Genomic DNA, 15,114 nt, shown 5'->3' on the forward strand with positions numbered 1-15,114 from the left:
AAGCAAGCCTTTTACTCAAAGTTTTGAATTTCTAAAACTGGTAATCCTTTTGCAACAGTTTGTAAAGCCAAGAATTCTGGTTCTGAATAAATGCATTTGTCAATTACTGATTTTTAATATGCATACTCGCAGCTTCACAAAATAATCACATACACACTTTGAATAAAACAGACTGATTAAAATTTATTTCTTACAAGCCAGTATCCAACCAAATAAACAAGATGAAGCATTGTCATTTGTAGTTAAAACAAGTGAGCATAAATATACACATACTGGCAACTAACCACACAAACCATACATACACAGTGGAATAGGCAAAATGCTTCTCCTTTAAATAATTTGCTGTTTATATTTAATGATTGTGTGAGTGGGCCATCTCTTCACATTCCAATAACTGAAAAAGCAACTCCACAACACTGGAGTGACGTGGATGGTTCAAAAACAAATGTTCAATTCATATATATAATGCACAGTCAATTTTCTTTATGAAATTATTGGCTCCAAGTCTTTCAAGTTATGTTTCTAGCGTGCCATTTTGTCAAAACAGTTCTTAAAGTGGTCTTTAGGCAAATGAAGTGCTTAAGTAGAAGCTTCAAAGGATAAATGTCCCCAAAATGAAAACTGACATCTAATTTTGCAATACACACACATATTCTCTTAATCATGCATGCATGCATCCACATACACCTTTCAATTCTATCTCTCATTGTCCTGTAGACATCAGTGGCTTATCTCTCATCAACTTCATAATTGTTAAGACTAAGTTTTCTTATCACATCCTCTGGCATGCAGTAGACAGGATTCACAGGCAGCACAGACTTATCTCCAAGCAATGACAGCCCTGCTAACCCAAACAGTGTGTGGAATGGGTCCACCTGGCACAATAAAAAAAATTCTTGTTTCAGTCAAGTACATCTAAAGTTATTTTTATTTTAACTAAGATTTTTTGCTTTATTCTCTTTTTCCTGACTACATGGCGAATCAAAATACAAATTAGGTTAAAGAATAAAATGAATTTTTGTAAAAATTTGAGGTTGTCAAAAATACTAGACTGGGCAGTCCATGGAGGCCACCATGTTTCTGTATTCAGCGTTACAACAGAAGAAGATAACATTATTTTTTATTATGTAACTCACCATGTCACCAGGTCTGTCTGCAAACCCACCAGTTTCTTCATCCTGACAAGCTAAAATGAAGCGCCTCAGTTTTTCCTTGTCACAGCAGGTACCACATATAGTCAAATATTTATTATAAAAAGGTGAATTTAAATAAAATATAATATATTTGTCTATAAAAATATCAGTTGCAACATAATTCATTTCTCTCTGAAATGTACCAATGATTTATTGCTTATATTTTCTTTAACATAGCAATGGAGCACCTTTTGTGACTCATATAGTAGATTTCAAAGTCTAATCCATGGAATTACATTTCAGATAGGCATTCAAGTACTAACAGTGAATTATGTAAAACTGAAAACAAGTTGAGATAAATGACTGGTACAGAACCAGTTATCATACATATGGTTAATCCCATGATGGCACACTAAGAATGGAGTGGATAAATTGGAGAAAAAGGAAGACTAATGATAAAATATGGGATGCAGAAAATACCACACCTTGTCAATCCAGTGAAGACGCCCAATGATTGCCATGGAAGCAAGGACCCACCATGAGTAACAGACATCTGGGAGTTTTTCAGGGCGACCTAAATCCATGAAGAATTTTGATCAACATTCACTGTTTTATTGCTTGGGTAATATCAAGTTAGTCCTACAGCCCAAAGCCCAGAAGTTTTTCAAAGCCACTCTTCTGTTAATTAACAAATAAATGTATCAACAGTAACCATAGGAATTCCCAAAATGAGCATATGAACACATTTTGTTCCTTTCTTTGTCCAAAACACTTATATTAAAATTAATAGCTGTCTTCAGTGCTATCTCAGCAGTGTTTCTGATATCTGTTACAAAAAGGTAGGTGTGAGGGGAACTCTTGGAACACTCCAGGTCCCTCACATTTTATATTTTAAACTATATGATTTTTCATTTTTATATTTTAAGTTATATGCAGTAAAGAAAATCCCAAGACCTGAGGAAAAAAATATTTTACCCAATTTAGTGCACTTCAAATAAGAGTGTATTTAAAAAAAAGTTTTTCAATTTATTTTATTAAATGACAAAGACAATCCAGTGCCAAAAAATTATGGTTGTTACCATTTAGCCCTCCAGATGGCAACTGTCTTTCACACAACCACCAACCCAGGCGATCAGCATCCACATTATGCAGGTGCCCTGTGATAGCCAGGAAACCAACACAACAATAGATCTGAAAATGGATTAGCATAGCAACACTTATGTAGCCACAGCATCAACAGTAGAGAAATTCACAGATAATGAAAGAACACAACTCAAGTCCACTTAACACAGAGAGGAAAAAAAATAAAGCAGAAAAGTATTCACCTTAAGACAGAATGTGTGAAATTAGAAAGTTTAGAAAGATAATGTATTATACAAAACATAGAAGATTGTTTAAAATGAAAAATAAAAACTGTACCTGTCCACTATGTGATTCGCTGCCTGGTCGGCAACCAAAACCTCCATCAAAGTTCATACAGCTAAGAACAAATTCTACTGCTTTGTCAACATTCATAGCATCTTGACGGCCCTAAATAACATCCAAAAGCACAACTTTCATCAAATAATATAATAAAAAATATCCATGACAATAACTGTGTGTAAAAGTTTTTTTAATGTCATGTAAACAATAATTTCTAGGTGCTTTGCAATAGTTGTCAGATGCAGCAAGAACAAGAAAAATATTGCTTCCAAATGAAAAAAACCCCATTAGATCGACACTAACTTTAGTTAGATACAGTTTTGTTATTTCACATAAAGTTTCTGTTTCAGTCTCAAAACAGGCTAAATATTTTAAATACAAAGCAAAATTAACTGTCATTCCAAAAAGGTAAAAAAAATGTATTTCAATTAATGCATTTTAAAATGTTTTAAAAAATAAACAAGGTGTGAAAATTGAAACAAAGAATCATGAAGTGCATCTTTCTTTTCAGGATATAGTACACAGAAATGGAAGAAAAGTTGGGATAAATATTCTGAAACATGCATGCTAAATTACTTTAACTCATGGGAACTGGGTTCTGACGTACCAGAAGTGTGAGGCATGCTGTAGCACAGAAGGAAAATCGTGTGTCCACTTCACCTGGAGGGAAAATCCACACCAACAATCAAGATATCTCTGATGCGCTATCAAACTGTACTTAATCAAGACAGACAGATCCATGCAACTCAGCTGTAGCTATGAAGATATTTGTAGAAGATACCTGTAGGTTGGAACTGTATAGAAAGAGTTAATTTAAAAGACCTTACAATATCTTAAGTGTAATATCTTAATTTCAATTTGCAACAGATTGTTGTGATAATGTTCATGGTTGACAAAATTCTCTGACAGTGCCTGTGAGAACCAGATTTTACTTTTTCTACTAAGAAAGGTGAAGAGGACAGAATTTCCAGCAAGTGAAGGAATCAAAAGATTAAATGACCTCACAGCCTGAACTAACAATTCAAACAACTAAATAAAATCTTTCCTGAAAATACAACTTACAATATATAAAGGAAAATATATATTGGAATAATTTCTCTCTCACACAAACACATTCCCAGCAACAGTAGATATAGTTGGTGATCTTAGGCTAGTACAAGATCATGGCTTAGTAGAGTTGATTAAGTAAATGAATGTATTGCAGTGAAGATTGGTTCTGCATACAGGCATTGCATACTTACAGCCAGACTGCAAAAGTCAACTCACATACCAATACATTATCAGAAATAGAATGCGGGATGCCTTTCTGAGGATTTGCTGATGACAAAAAGCTGCCAAGTCCCTCTGCCTGATTCTGGTGATCATGGAACAGGTATTTTTTGTTGAGACAAGACTCTTCCTGTTCTTTAATGACAGGCCGTGGAACCAAGTGATGAAAGAAATCCTTTCATTTTACTTACCCCACTTATCACCATAGAAACTGCCATCTTCCTGCTGCATGCTGACAACCCATTTTACAAGGTTGTCTATATCAATTTCATCAACTGCATCATACAGCGTCAAAATCTGCAAAGTAAAATATTAAAAACAAGTAAGCAGCACCAGACCGAAAAAGGTACCCTAGTAAAGAAACAGAGTTGAAGGCTTCAAAGCTGTGAATTTTTTCATTGGTTTAAAAAAATGTACATTAAACAAAAACCCTGAGAAATTATAGTTCACAATTTTTTTTTAAATATATATAATTATATGCTTATTTTAATGCAAATTTTATTACGTTTCTTTTAACTTAATTTTTTTCTCTTTGGTTTGATATGAGGTATATTAAGCCACAGAACATTTCAAATAAATGAACTATGATACTCATTTGAATAAAGAAAAGCTCAGAAAGGAATTAGCTATACTATCACTTTCAGGAATTTTCTTAAGAAAGACTCTTTAAATATAATAAATAGAAGAAGTTCATGCATCAAAAGGTGATGTACACAACTGTGACAACAGAGATCAGATATTTTTTGCAGCATAAAAAATGCATAAAAACTTTCAGTATAATGGCCAAAAATCATCAGCAAAAATCTGCTTTTAACCTGCTTACACACACAGAAATCACTTAACCACATGTTTCTTATACCTTTCAAAGTCAAGGAAACTCAGCTTACCTGTACTGCACTCAGAGTGGACAATATGTGAGGGTCATGTCCAATGCTGCAAGACATGCCCCCACACTCAGTCTGACAAGCTTTCACAAAACTGATCACCTTCTGTGCGATCCATCCTATCAAGCTGATTCGCAAGTGCTATGGCCGTCAAACCCCAATACATGCCATTCATGCGCAAATACTCTGTGATAATATATTCCTGTTTTTAAAGAAAACACATAATTTTGCTCAATGTTTTGTGCGTGATCCTTTTAAAATTGATGAAATAGATTTAGATTATGAAAAAATAATGTGTAAAAACTGATATTTTATTTCCAGAACTAACCAAAAATTATTACTTTTTCAAAGATGGCTAAAAGCATATCACTTAAACTGATCATAATAAATAATTACTTTCATAATTTTCAGTGTAACAGTAGTGATGTATCGTAGTAAATTATAGACTGAGCAGCATTTTTGTTGTTTTTCAAACCACAGCATGATATTTCTAATAAAAAATGGTAAATATTCATCTCATGGTACCATACTTGTAATGCATCTCATACACTTTCTGACAAAGGCTCTCAAAGATGGACACAAATCTATGATGCTCCTGTCTTTGTCAGATGCCATCTTTATAACCCACCTCTAAAGAAGCAACAAGTAAATATATTGTTCAAACATGTTTATTGTTCTAGAAAATGTTCCAGTATTTTACTCATCAAAGTGCGATGGTAATTATGGTAAAATAGTGTTATACAGTTTCTGGTAATGCACACTCCTATGATCTCTGATTATGTCTAGGTATCAAATAATGTAGAGCAGCAATTAGGACTTACATAGTCATCTTTCTTGTTCCCATATGCCGCTATATAGTCAGCATGTTTCTGAAGAAGTAGTTCCTTGGGTGCATTGTCTGGAAGTATTACATCTTTGACAGGGGTTCCCTGTACAAATGCAAAACAAATTCCCAATCTGCTTTATTTTTACATATCTAGTATTTCAAATATAAAACTTATACATACCCTTAAAAAATCTTATCTGATAGTGCGGATGGAAAATGAAGAAGTGGTAATGGAAACAAGCAATCTAATCTGTAGCAAAATGAACAGAACCTATTACAGGGAAACTACCTGGAAACAAATCGACTTTTAGACGAGAACTATCATTATCATCATGCGTTTTTAACAGAGAATTTATCGACACAGCATGTCATATATTAATCCGATTAATGGTGAATTAGACTACACAACAAACCATCGTTAGTCGCTTGGAAATCGTGGCCGATTACCAGTTGGAGGAGTAACGATGTACAAGCACAATCGTCCAAGAGGCAATACTCGTTCTTGTATAATTGGAGTTTTCTCCCTTTAGCTAGTACAAAGCGCTCAAATTAAAGACGCAAAAGAAATGGATATCCTTAGCATTAAATATGTATCGTTCGCTAACTTTCCTCTCAGCATGGTACTCAGTAAACTTTGTTTTAACATTCAAGTTATGTGAAGAGACGAAAATGAATGCAATGTTTCGCCGGATACACAGGACACTGGGTCAGGATTTAGCTGTCTGTTCTTGACCTCCATAGGGCTATCCATTACTCTGACGCCTACTGTCAGGTTAGTAACCCGGGGTCGATTTTTTTAAAGTAAACAGTTTTTGAACTTATTTAAACCTCACAGGTACAGCAGAGGATATGTACCGTTTCGTTATCATCGTATCGTGCTGGATGACACAGTTCTGTGCGATATGCGATAGTGTAAGTATAACTTGAGGTTTCGTCATGTTAAATCGTGTCGTGATTTTATATTCCCACAAGGAGTAATAAATTGTCATTTGTGGAACATCAGGCGACAGAAATGTAAGTTAAAATGGTATTTCCAGTTATTTTCAGATGCATTAGAATTAAGTGAACTACAAACACCTATTTGGTCCTAAGGGGTGAACACTATCACGTGCTGTATTGTAATGCATCAGTCTAAGAAGATTAACAATCACATTTGCTGTGTGTAAATATTATATATATCATTAACTAATTCTTTTGATTTAATAGGATGAATGATTGCATCAATTGCTTATCCGGTAGTCTAGCATCATGATTCTACCTTTGTTCTGAACACTGCTATATATATATCCACATGGAAGATAAATAATTGTAAAAACAGTTGCATCCTTTATATATAATATCTAATATATATATAAAGTAGTTATACCAATGAAATTGAGAAATTGTTAGCCTTGACACTCATAAGAATAAGAAAGCAGTCAACTTCAGCTACAACAATGTACTGACAGGTTCACAAAGTGGGAAAGATAATATCCAGTGCTAATATATGACTTACAAAAACGGGCTGTGAGAATAAACACTAAACTTCCAGTTTGTCTGCAAGTGTTAAAAGTAGTCAGACAATTTATATAAATCACTCAGTTGTTATTGCATGTGTAAGCAGATGCCATTAGGTCTAGATTTCATAGCTATTATTTTTCTGCGTTAGATTCCTCAGCAGCTTAAATATTCCAAGAATGTTAATAGTCTTTTTGTAAGCAAAGAAAAGAGTAGAGAGCTGAAAAAAAAAATTGATGCATTGAATCGTTATAACAGCTGTGCAGGGCATAGTGTTGTATTTGCTGCATGCAACTGATGGTGATCATTTATGCAAGACAACATTCAAAACCCACTTGACATGCCAGAAAAGACCAGCAGTATTGCTGGTGAAAACCAGCTAGCTGTTGGCCCTCAAGACAATGGTGATGCAACAAGCTCAGAAAAGTTGCCAGAAGAAGAAAACCTTCTAATTCAGGATAACAAGGTAAAAAACTGCATCAACTTTTTCTTCAAGATAAAAAAAAATTTCCTATGGCATGCGTTGGAGAGCTCTCTTTCTCTGTTTTTATCTATGCTTTAGTGTGTGTATTTCTGATATATAAATGCAGAAAGGAAGGAAAAGTTATTAATGGGATATTTATTCTTTGCCTGTACCAGATGAGATGACCATAGTATATAAAGATATGGTATCAAAGAAAGAATTTACTCTCAAAATTTTATTTCTGTTCTTTGATCCATCTAAAGGTATTCATTCTTTGTCAGATCATGTGTTTTTGCATATTTTGTCTTTCTTTATGTTTGTAGCTTGTCTCACAGTATCGCCTTCTCACTCATTTTCTTTCTTTCTCTCTCTCTCTGAGGAGACAGCTGCCCAATTTTATGTGCACAAAATATGAAAATTACACAGTGCATTTTATTGCATTGTGGAGAAAATAACAGCTTATTTTAAAACAGAAGGTAGTAAAAAACAATTTTTTTCTTGGCAAACATAAACATAGTTTATATTTATCATCATCGTCTGTTAAAAAATTAGTATTAAGGCTGAGTAGCTGCTACATTAACATACACATTACATTGATTTTACACCTTTTGCAGATAAATCTAACATCAGAGCAAAGTGATGCAAGGGGTGAGGACAATGACAAGAAGAAGATAGAAGATGATGACTACAAGGCTTTGCTTCAGGATAGAGGATGGGCCTGGTTTGTCGTGCTGGGCTGTTTTCTATCCCACGTGATTACAGGTTAAAAAAAAACATCTTTTTGCTATTCTGTCAACTTAGAATGTATTTGAGCACAAATCTGATTTGTTGTTTCAAAACTGCATTTGAGTAAACATGAGTAAAATTATATTATTTTGGGAGTTTAAAAAAATGTAAGTTCCCACAAAGTTTTTTAAGAATTTTAGATTCCATTTTAACATGTTCAAGTAAAACAATAATAGTGCTTGTTCAGATTCATGAATGCAGGGCTTGGTGTGCATTACATGAATACTGAATCACAATATTTTAAAAAAAAAAAGTCAAATATATATGCAGAAGAATGAGCACATAGCCAGGTGGTTAGAACGCGATATCCAACTTTGAAGAGCCCTGATTCAATATTCATGTGGCAAAGGGAATTTTTTCTATGAACCCAACTATTGAATGGTTGGTTACTTGGCTGAATGTTGAATGTAAGGCAGCGATTTTTTTTTCCCCAAAACATTGAAGGCTGGAGCAAAATTCAGGTGGGTAAGAGAGGTATATAGTTTAAGGTAGATGTGTAGTTAAAACACTTGCTTGTCACCACTGCAGTGAGCAGCTCAGGGTTCAGATCTCATATCGGGACACTCTCAGTCTGTATGTGACACCTATTCACAAGTGTTCACAATGCCATCAGAGCAGCTTCAAAGTTACAAATATTAACACCAAACAAGGGCAGCTTGCATAGCATAATATACGATCTGCGCTTGGTTTTCTTGTATAAATAGTCGACTTGGTCTGTAAAAGACAGCCTCGAGTTTAAATGGATGCCAAGGTGCTTACTCACTGCAATGTGCTCAATTTTTTGCCCATAGAAAACTAAAGAAGCAAACTTGTGCGGAGAGCATCTAAAATTATTGATGATCTAGTTTTTTTTTTTTTTTTTTTTAGTTTTAAATGCGAGGAATTGTTTTTGCATTAGAAAGCAAAGTTCTCAGCCACTTATTCATAGTCGGACTTGGAGAGATTTCCTGACTTTGCTTATTTTTTTATTCAGTTTTAAGGGCAAAGAAATGGTTTTGCAGTGAAAGGCAAAGCTTGAAGCCTACCGTTTATATTCAGACATGGAGAAATGACGAGACAGCCATATGCAAAATTGAAGCACTGATGTTTAAAGTTTTGTTTCCAACATGTTTAGCATATTATTGCATTTTATGTTTTTTATCCCTGGTTAAATTTCAGGAGGTTTCGAGCGGTCTGATGGCGTGCTGTTCTTGCAGTTTACTGAAAAATTTCAAGAGAGTGCACAGCTTACAGCCTGGCCAGGGGCTCTGTGTTCATCTGTCCGGCTTTTAGCAGGTACTTTAATAATTAGATGTGTGTTTTTCTGTCTATGTGCAATACATATTTCAGTAAATATTGATTTACATTCATATGGTGCCAAATGTAAATTTGTTTTGTTTTTTTTTTCTATTTTGATTGCTTTAAATTTTACCTCTGAAAAACAGCCTAGTTACAGATAAATAAGATTGATTTATGCATACATTTATTCAACAGGTCCAATTGCCACAGCTGTGAGTAATCGCTTTAGCGTGCGAACATCTGTTATGGCTGGCACCTTCATCTTTGCCTTAGGGGTTGCTGTTAGTGGACTGGCTCCCAGTGTACCATACCTCTTCTTTACTTATGGTTTTCTGCAAGGTAACATATTTTATTGACCACATTATTTTCTTCTTGCTTCTTATAACATTTAGAAGAATACCCTTTAACATTGGCTTGTGCAACATTTCACTGTAAGCAGATTATTGCTTTATTAATCTTATTGTTAAATCCAAAAGAGATTTTATCTTAACTTTTTCTTGGTCTTTGTTGTTTTTAGCTGCAGGCTTATATTCAAGAAGACTTATAATATGTTGAAGAACATTCTCAATTAAACAGATATAAAGTATATATTTTAAAATAATGCTTTATCTTAATAGTTTTTACTTCCCAGATTGGCCCCTAGTGAGAGAAATTGGTGCCATGTCAGACTGGAAATATAATGTCACAGAAATGGAAGGAAAATATCCACATTTACCTATATAACAGAATTATGCCAATGCATTTTATTAAAAAAAGTTTTAATTTCTTAAATAATATGTATAATTATGAAGTGATTTTTTTTAATTAAAGGGTTAAATATGAAAGGAAACTTATGCTGTGCCTCTGTTAAAACAGGATTTGGGCGAGGCCTTGTCTATGCTCCAGGTGTAGTTGTAGTTGGAATGTACTTTAATCGCCACCGTGGTCTAAGCACAGGACTGGGTACAGCAGGTGTGGGGCTTGGAACATTCTTGTTCCCCCCTATGGTGGAGATGCTGTTTGAACAGTTTGGCTTTAGTGGTGCCTTCCTCATGCTGAGTGGCATTGCGCTGCACCTGTGTATTGTAGCTGCTCTGTTTCGACCTCTGTTCATTCATCGCAGTATTGTTATTGGAGACAGGTAACTTGTTTTGGTTTTTCAATATTAGTCAAATCTTTAGAGTATAAAGACGTTTGTGTATCACAAAACAGGAAAGTCTTATTTTGTTTTATGCATTTCAGTGGTCTTTGGAGAGAAAATTACATTTGAAGAACATTTTATAAATGGTCATTAATTTAAATATATTTTTAAACATTCAGCCCTGCGTACTAATATTTAAGACTAGAATTCTTTAAAGGGATACTAACCCCTAAATACCAGGTTTTCTCAGGGCCAGCTTTTTGTGAGGGTGGCGCCCAACTCCTCTTCCACTTGTTGCTTTACCTTTCCTCAAACCTCTTAGGATCAGGTACCCATTTCCAACAGCTGGGTTGGGTTTGGATGCCAGTGCTCTTGGCCTAGACCACTGGGTTATCCACTTCCCTTGTACATACTTAGAAGTACTATATTCGTTTTTCTCATCTGAGGGGTTTATATTTCTTGTATTTCAAAGTTTTAACTATTACTAAAATGTTGTCAGCATGGGAAACTCCTTCAAAATCAAAACCAAGAATCCAGTGACCTTTTCTACTCAAAGGTTTTGCACTCCTCAAGTTAGAGCTTTTGTATGCATCAGCCAGTTAAAATAACAGTAAATTTGCAGTTAGTAGTATTTAGCAGTATTCTACCCATATTTAGCATCATTTATGAGTCCAAAAACATGATTTAGTATCCATATTTAAATCTTCTTAAATCTTCTCAGAGCCAGTTAGCAAATATGGTTTTTGAGTGAGCTGATTGTATCTATTTTCAGGAAGAAGAAGAGTGTTGCTAAAGACTTGGATGATTTAGGAGAGGAAAGAGCTTTTGTTGCTAGCAAAGAAGGTTCACTTGATCTGCCGAAATCAACCAAGAAGGATGCTTCGAGCATAACTATCGAGCTTTCTCTAGATTCATCAGATCATGACTTTCAGGATGGTGGCTCCAGTGCAGAGAAGTTTCAAGAAAGCCCAAGGTTAAGGAGCAGGTCGAGGATTAAGAACTGTTGCAAAAGTGTTATTAGTTCATGTTTTCCTGTGGAGGAGCAAAAAATGGACAAAAAGAAGCAGAAACTCATCGAATGGAGCCTGTTGAAGAACCCACCATTCCTTTTCTACTGCTTCAGCATCTGTCTCTTCACAGCCGCTTTCAAGTCTGCTTTCACTTTTCTCCCAGCCTTGGCAGCATCTTCTGGCATTTCCAAAATAGAAGCTGCCTACCTCTTGTCTATTTCAGGCATTGTGGACACCATAGGGCGAGTTTTGGCTGGTTTCATACTGGACATGCCACGCATCAAACCTTTCAGACCATTGGCCTATAACGGCATCATCTTTGTCATTGTGGTTCTTTCTTTCCTTTCACCACTGATGAACCACTTTACAGGGTTTGCTGTGCTGTTTGGGCTGTATGGGATGATGACTGGAGCATATGTTTCACAGAAGTCAGTTGTGATTGTGGACATTCTTGGCCAGGAAAAACTTACCAGTTCATTTGGCCTTTTGATCTGCTTTCAAGGTATTGGCACTGCTATTGGGCCACCTTTGTCTGGTAAGTGCCATTCATTTCTGTTTCCCTGTAATTAATTTGCTGATGTGTGTTTGTGAGTTAGTATGCACATATATGTACATAAGATGGAGTGATGATAAAAACTTGTGTGCATATTGTGCACTTATGTAAAAAAAGAAAATGTGGTCACAAGACAATTGGTGGCACAGATATAAATAATAATAAAAATTGTTACAGCACCATGTGTCTAAGTTGTAAATGGAAGAATCATTTCATAACAAGGCAGTGCAGATGTTGGTAACTAAAAACATTTCTCCATGGGTATCTATCTGCACATGACTTGTCATATCTTTCGTATCTGCATGAAAATAAAAATATTTGATTGTCGTGAAAATGTTGAGAGGTTTACTATATTTATTTTTTCCATGTAAACTCTTGTTTTACATAGGTTTACTTCGGGACATCTATGGCAGCTTCAAGGAGGCATTCTTTATGGGTGGAGCAGCTATGGCAGCAGCTGGAGGATTAATGATAGTCTCCAACATATATCGCATTGTTATGCAACATCGTTTAAAAGCAGCCATGAAAAGCACGAAAGAACATGCAGATGACAACTAGCATTGGTTTTTGGAATCCTTTTATTGATGTTCGCAAAAGTTTTCAAGCATCACTCCATTACAAAATCATGGGAAAATTGTTCCCTTGTTTCAAGAGCCATGGTGTGTTGCCATGAATTCTTTGTCTTTCAGAGAGAAAGAGTGTGTGAATAAGCAAAGGAAGAGAAAACATTGAACTGTTATTTATATCACCCATTTCATTTTACATCACAAATATTAAAGAAAAGTTAATCAAAATGACCATTAATTTACAAAGTCTTAATATACTTCAAATGCAATTTTGTTCTCAAGGAATAATAATGTGACTTAGATTTGTTTTAAGATGTTTTTAACTGTGAAAGGAAAATCAAGTTTAGAAATGTGTGTTGTGTGATTGAATTTGTTTTTGTTGTCAGTTAAAGAATCATTCCTGTTTGTTTTTTATTTTTATTATTGAATGTTTTCTTTATATTGTTTCTGGTCATTCCCTTAAGATGGATTCCTCGTGGGCATTTACTATTACAGTGTCCCATTCAAATTCAAATGCTGTTTAATGCTGTTGGTGTATCATAAACACAGTATTGTGTCTTCTGTGCACTATATGTTCATTATTCAGTATTTTATATACTAGTATAGGATTTAAACATGTATCTGTATTGAGTCAACTGAGATTGTGATGAACATAGAGTAAAAGAAGTGAACATTGACTTGGTCTTTAAAGATGGAAGCACCAAAAAAGATTGTTCTGTGATGGAATTTTTCCAATGATGCACATGCTGTTAGACTACTTTTGGATATAGATGCTTTTGTGAACTTCATCCAGAAGACACCTAACATTTGTTTGTGTGCATTATCCTTGAGTTATCTTTTTTAACTTTTTTTTTTTTACTTTATTTGTCTCTAATGAAGATGTCAGTCCCAAAATTTCTTGAAGAATATTTAATTGGTATTTATATATAAACTAAACAGATCAATATGCTGTTAACCCAGTGAATCTTTTTTGGTTTTCATGGTATATTGGTTTGTGTTGATGTTTCTTTACTTGTTGTTGTGCACACTTATCATGTTAAACATGTCCTTATCTTATTTTATTTTCTCAAGTGACCAGAACAGAACCAAAAAAAAATTGATGTGACCTTTAAGACTTAATTTTTTGTGGGAGGTTGGGGAGATATTTTATTAATCTGATTAAGAAATAATGTATAAAAATATATAATGGGCTTGAATATTTCTGATTAGTTAAGAAATCATACCTGCTTGTTTTTGTATATTGATTGTATTTTTTCTATCTATTATATCTGGTCATTCCCAGGAAATGTATACTTCATGGTCATCACATCAGAAATAGTCCCATTCAAAGCAGCTTATTTGCTGTTAGCATATGTATTTTTGTATATCTTTTTATATTTCTGTTTAACTTTTGACAATAAGCACCTTAATGCAAACTGTCCGACAGATATTTAACAGTGCATTTTGGTTATACTTTTTAAGTTTACAATAATTTATAAACTATTTAGTGTTCTTCAGAGACTGCAAGGAGTAGAACCAAAATAAACTAACGTGAACTTGTTTTTATAAATCACTGAATGGGATCATTTATGATGTGTTTCAGTGATATATATATACTCTCCTTACTTTCCCTGTACCCTGTATGCTAAATGTTAATTTAATTTACAAGACAGTGGTGAGGAGAAACAGATACAGGGAGACAGATAAAGGGGGAACAGTAAGAGTGATAAATAGGTCTTCCAGCCTCAAAAAGAATTTTGAAAGGAATACAGTGATGCCTCTTTTTGAGTAAATTGTATTGAATTGCATTAAGTTTTATCATAGTAAAAGAGATGGCCAAAATTTGTTGTAAAATTTTGCTATTAGAGTTGCTGTGTCTGATTCATTGAGTAAAAAACATGACCACACGTCTCTGGCTTTTATTGTAGATCAATTTCTTGTTTTATTTAATGTTTATAACTAAAAACGTTTTCCATGCCCATCACCCTAGTACTATTTAAAGACTTTTAAAGTTCAAGTTTTTGTGTTAGTAGTCTCTCATGTAAGATCAGCTTTGGCTATTTTCATTTGATGTGACTTTTGGTCATATGTCATGACAGAATTTGTTGTTTTAGGGGAATATTGGGGGCTATAATGTAAGGCTGTAAAAAACAGACTTTCTCATGGCAATCATCTTTATGTCTACAGAGATGCCTCCAAGCATAATCTGTTATGCCATCTGGCATAGAAAACGTTGCATACATTATGAAAACGTTCATCCTTTTTGGTTTTTTTTTTTTTTTTTGCACTATCTTCTCTACCCTTCATTTTTCAATTGGAGTTTGTTTT

The 15,114-nt window shown here is 34.4% G+C and overlaps 2 protein-coding genes across 4 annotated transcripts; one reads left to right on the forward strand and one right to left on the reverse strand.

The window, feature by feature from the left end:
* Window positions 1–163: 163 nt before the first annotated feature.
* Window positions 164–6,089, reverse strand: LOC112575107 (geranylgeranyl transferase type-2 subunit beta-like). The gene is given in 11 exon segments (XM_025256688.1): window positions 164–875; window positions 1,137–1,211; window positions 1,619–1,707; window positions 2,213–2,324; window positions 2,553–2,663; window positions 3,163–3,215; window positions 4,016–4,121; window positions 4,712–4,810; window positions 4,812–4,910; window positions 5,530–5,637; window positions 5,948–6,089. Coding segments are annotated over 11 exon segments (1,002 nt in total). The 5' UTR covers window positions 5,951–6,089; the 3' UTR covers window positions 164–728.
* A 78-nt stretch (window positions 6,090–6,167) lies between these two features.
* On the forward strand, window positions 6,168–15,018 carry LOC112575103 (monocarboxylate transporter 12-B-like). 3 transcript variants are annotated; one of them, XM_025256684.1, is made up of 8 exons: window positions 6,168–6,306; window positions 7,290–7,497; window positions 8,109–8,256; window positions 9,439–9,555; window positions 9,754–9,897; window positions 10,414–10,678; window positions 11,451–12,223; window positions 12,630–15,017. In XM_025256684.1, the coding sequence occupies exons 2-8, from the start codon at window positions 7,342–7,344 to the stop codon at window positions 12,797–12,799; spliced, it is 1,773 nt and encodes a 590-aa protein (XP_025112469.1). In that variant the 5' UTR covers window positions 6,168–6,306; window positions 7,290–7,341; the 3' UTR covers window positions 12,800–15,017. The 3 variants fall into 3 exon arrangements, with proteins under 3 accessions (XP_025112469.1, XP_025112470.1, XP_025112468.1); XM_025256685.1 differs by lacking the exon at window positions 6,168–6,306 and adding an exon at window positions 6,315–6,446 and having other exon boundaries at window positions 12,630–15,018; XM_025256683.1 differs by lacking the exon at window positions 6,168–6,306 and adding an exon at window positions 6,413–6,548.
* Window positions 15,019–15,114: the final 96 nt, after the last annotated feature.

Source organism: Pomacea canaliculata, linkage group LG11 (assembly GCF_003073045.1).
Source record: "Pomacea canaliculata isolate SZHN2017 linkage group LG11, ASM307304v1, whole genome shotgun sequence".
Taxonomy (NCBI): domain Eukaryota; kingdom Metazoa; phylum Mollusca; class Gastropoda; order Architaenioglossa; family Ampullariidae; genus Pomacea; species Pomacea canaliculata.

Excerpts from the sequence above, each read along its gene's own strand:
- LOC112575103 (XM_025256684.1), top strand. The coding sequence starts at position 7,342 with ATGCAAGACAACATTCAAAACCCACTTGACATGCCAGAAAAGACCAGC. Across the intron at positions 9,556-9,753 it reads ATCTGTCCGGCTTTTAGCAG|GTCCAATTGCCACAGCTGTG; the intron begins GTACTTTAATAA and ends TTTATTCAACAG. Across the intron at positions 10,679-11,450 it reads AGTATTGTTATTGGAGACAG|GAAGAAGAAGAGTGTTGCTA; the intron begins GTAACTTGTTTT and ends ATCTATTTTCAG.